The sequence below is a fragment of the Eimeria tenella genome, genomic scaffold (assembly GCF_000499545.2).
Source record: "Eimeria tenella Houghton genomic scaffold, Eth_scaff6, whole genome shotgun sequence".
In the NCBI taxonomy this organism is placed as follows: domain Eukaryota; phylum Apicomplexa; class Conoidasida; order Eucoccidiorida; family Eimeriidae; genus Eimeria; species Eimeria tenella.
Genome location: NW_013543423.1, coordinates 679,427 through 683,308, shown reverse-complemented (window position 1 = coordinate 683,308; position 3,882 = coordinate 679,427). Strand labels below are relative to the sequence as shown.

Sequence of the window (3,882 nt, the reverse complement as noted above, 5' to 3'; positions counted from 1 at the left end):
ACCCCTTTTTATATAATTTTTGGTTTCAAATTTTACGCAAAGTCTCCCCCCAAAAAGATGCAGCACGAAGAGAATGGCGGCTGCTGCAGCGGCTTACCGCTGCTTAGCAGCAAACCCCAGCCCCCCGATTTTCCCCTCTTCAGTGGTCCACCGGTGACGTCCCGAATTCTCTTCAGCCTCAAGTGGTCTCCAGCGTCCCCAACAGGTCCATTCAGGTCCCCGGGGGCCCCTTGGGGCCCCCGGGGCCCCCCGGGCCCCCGGGGCCCCAGAGGGGCCCCCGGAGAGGTGAATGGACCTGCTGGGGACGCTGGAGACCACTCGAGGCTGAAGAGAATGCGGGACGTGACCAGTGGACCACTGAAGAGGGGAAGATCGGGGGGCTGGGGTTTGCTGCTAAGCAGCGGTGAGCCGCTGCAGCAGCGGCCATGCTCTTCGTGCTGCAGCTGTTTGAGTGGAGACTTTGCGTAAAATTTGAAACAAAAAATAATATAAAAAGAAAAATGCAAAAAATGGCAGGGATATCTATTAATTACAAGTGGGAGATAGCATGCGCTTGCTGCTGCTGCTGCTGCTGCTGGTGCAGGGGCCCGCCCCCCAGGGGCCCTGGTTGCTGCTGCTGCTCAATTTTTGGCGAAAATATATTTTATTCAACAAAAATACTTCAGATTAATTGTTTTAAAATGAATTTTATTTATTTGTTTGAGGGATCTTTTACTTCGCGCGAAGTGCCGCACCCGCTGCGCGCTGTCGGCAGGCGGCGGGAATGTTTCGATTCGGTCCGAGTTTCCGCAAATTTGAATTAAATGCGAAACAGTTTTCTGAAAATTGAGAAATAATGGAAAAAAAGGAATAAATGCACTTAAATTCGAAAAAGAATGAAGAATTAAAGACTTACGAGCCCGAAAAGAAGATGTTCCAGTGGCACGTTTCAGCGAAACCGCGACCGAGACCTGGTGTTCAGATCTCAGGTTTTTGAATTTTCAAAAACATTCAAAAACCTCAACTGCCTTTTTAAAATGCAATAATGCATTTATAAACTTTGCGCAATTTAAATCGCCGCTTTCTCGTTCAAATAAGCCGGCAACAGCTCTGTTAGCGGTCTTCTTTTCCAATTCCTATTCTCCGAAGTGCAACAAAAAAGAACAAAATCTGCAGATCCAGCTTATAAATCAACCCCAGAAGGTTCTTTTACTTTTTAAAAGACACAACAAGAGAAAAATTTGAGAGTTTGCGTCGCTTTAATTCGGATTTTGAACAAAAGTTGCACCGAGTGCAGAGCTTTCCAGAAGCAGTGAAAGCGCGGGTTTACCAACTGAGCAGCCAGCTGGCTAGGCACAATAATAATAGTAATAATAATAATAAAAACAATAATAATAGTATAATAATAAGAATAATAGTAACAGTAATAATAGTGACAATAACAATGATTGAAGAAACATGGGAAAGTTTTGAAGGCTGCTGAAATTCGTTGCTGCGGTGTCTGCGCAAATATCTGCGCGCACGCCGCAGAAAAAGTCGCAGAATTAAATAAAAAATGTGCTTCTTTTCAGGTTCTGGACTTTTCGATTGATTTCCACTTTTAAAAATATAAATGTTTCCTTTTTTGCTGGCGTTTTTTGCCGCTTTTGCCGCCAATCTGGTCAGATTCAACTTGTGACATTAGAGGGTGGTGAATTGAGAAGTTGAATTTGCAGGTGATGACGCACAGGAGCCGCCACCGCCTTTTCACGAGAAAAGATTTGTCTTTATTTAATTTTCTTCATTTAGAAGGTAAAAAGGAAAATAAAAAATAAAAGTGAAAAAGAAAAACAAGAAAAGTGTTTTCGGGCTCAGGTGCCCTTGCAGACTGCCCGAACCCGACCATCGTAGAGGGCGCTTCCCACGGGATCATCAGGTATTTTTTTGCAATTTTTTTGAATTTTTTGGAATATTTTCCTCTTTTTGGATTTTTAATTCTTTTTATTCGCAAAATTCATCTTTTGCAGCTTCAATACTGCAGAACAAGTGAAAAAAGTCCGCAGATCGTCTCGGTTTTCTTCTTTTCATGGAAACGCAACGCAGGCCTGTGCAGAAGATCGGTCTTGTGCATATTTCATGTTCAACCAGGAAAAAGGAAAGCTCTACAAATGCGCAGATTCTCAAGGGTTTGTTTTGATGATTGAATTGAATTAATTTAAATTTAAATTAATTTAAATTTGAATTCATTTACATTTGAGTTCAAATTCATTTAAGTTGATTCAAATTCAAAATATTAGATGCAAAGAGAAGCTGTACAAATGCGCAGGTTCTCAAGGGTTCGTTTTGATGGTTGAATTAAATTAATTTAAATTTAAATTAATTTAAATTTAAATTCATTCAAGTTCAAATTCATTTGAATTCAAATTCATTTAAATTGATTCAAATTCAAAAGAATAGATAAAGAGGAAAGCTGTACAAATGCGCGGATTCGCAAGGGCCTATTTTCGATTATTGAATTAAATTAAATATATATTAATTTAAATCTAAATTAATTTAAATTTAAATTAATTCAAATTTAAATTAATTCAAATTGAAATTAATTCAAGTTCAAAAGATTAGTTGATTTGAAAAGTTTTCTGATCGGCGAAAACTGAAACTTCAAAATTGCAGATTCACAAGAGCCTCGCCCAGCCCCTCGTAAGTCTTTTTTTTTCTTTTCTTTATTTTAAAAGTAAATAAATTTAAGTAATTACTTTAATTATTTTTATTTCACTGTTTTTACTTTTATTTTTAAATTCAATAAATGCAGATGGGCCATTGGAGTCAAGCCTTCCACAATAGAAAGGTTTCCCTTGAAGTTTGACTTGAACAAACAGGCGCGTTGGGACTCAGTTGAATTTTCCTTTTATTTTAATATATATATTGCAATTATTGTTTATTTTAAATTAAATAAAATAATTAAATGACATTTAAATAAACCTCAAATAATAAAATTGAATTTCTTTTTATTTCCACTTTTTTCGACTCAGGCAATTTGCTCCAACGTCGTTGACCAGCGGATTGTTTCCTCCATAGACGAAGCCCTTTCTTTGTTGGTTTTCACCAAATTAAATAAACAAATTAAATTAATTAGATTAAATTAATTAAATTAAATTTACTTAATTAAATTAAATTAAATGGATTAAAATGCTTTTATTTTTCAAGTTCTCATCTGTGCAATCTACAAGCTGGGCAGACAGCGGAACTGAACTCTTCACCCTCAACTTGAACCAAGGGGCCCCCGGGCCTTCAGTGGCCTCCATGGTGAAACCCTAAACCCTAAACCCTAAACCCTAAACCCTCCCTTCAACTCAATTTGTGCCGCTGCGCCTCTCTCCAGGCCGCGTTTTACTGCAACGGAGTGACGGAGTGAGTTCAGACTTCAGCCCTGCGGCCCAAACCCTCGCGCCTAAACCCGTAAACCCTAAACCCTAAACCCTCAACAGGAGCGCACAGAGAAACGGTAGGCGGCCCGGGAAGCTCCCCAAACCCTAGCAAACTCTAAATGAGAGGAAACCCTACAGGTTTCATCACAGTGCAGCACGACCCTTCTAGGCGCCCTGTGCCGCAAAAGGTGAACAAACCCTAAATCCTAAACCCTAAACCCTAAACCCTAAAAAATGGTTTGCAGACTTTCATTGCTCCCTGCGATGTAAATGGAAGTATTGTGTCGGACAACTTGCGAGTGGAAGAAGGACTTCTTCCGGGTAAGTGCTTGAGCTGTCTGTACACCTGAGCTCGAAGGCACGGCGCGGCTCAGGCGAGATTGTGCGGGCGAAAAGAATTATTTAGTGATTTAAAAAGCTGAAAGAAACTGGAATAATGTTAAATGCAACATTAAATAGTTTGGAATAGCAAAAATTGGAAAAAAAAGAAATTAAATCA

At 39.5% G+C, this 3,882-nt stretch overlaps 1 protein-coding gene across 1 annotated transcript in view; it reads right to left on the bottom strand.

Annotated features, from left to right (window-relative positions):
* ETH_00020835 (ATPase, AFG1 family domain-containing protein, putative) overlaps positions 1 to 1,864 on the bottom strand; it is a gene marked incomplete at both ends in the record, with an annotated part of 8,242 nt that extends 6,378 nt beyond the window's left edge. The window contains 2 exons of the mRNA XM_013377715.1: positions 98 to 357; positions 1,857 to 1,864. Coding sequence (XP_013233169.1) covers positions 98 to 357; positions 1,857 to 1,864 — 268 coding nt within the window. The remainder of the gene's footprint in view (positions 1 to 97; positions 358 to 1,856) is intronic.
* Between the last annotated feature and the right edge of the window lie 2,018 nt (positions 1,865 to 3,882).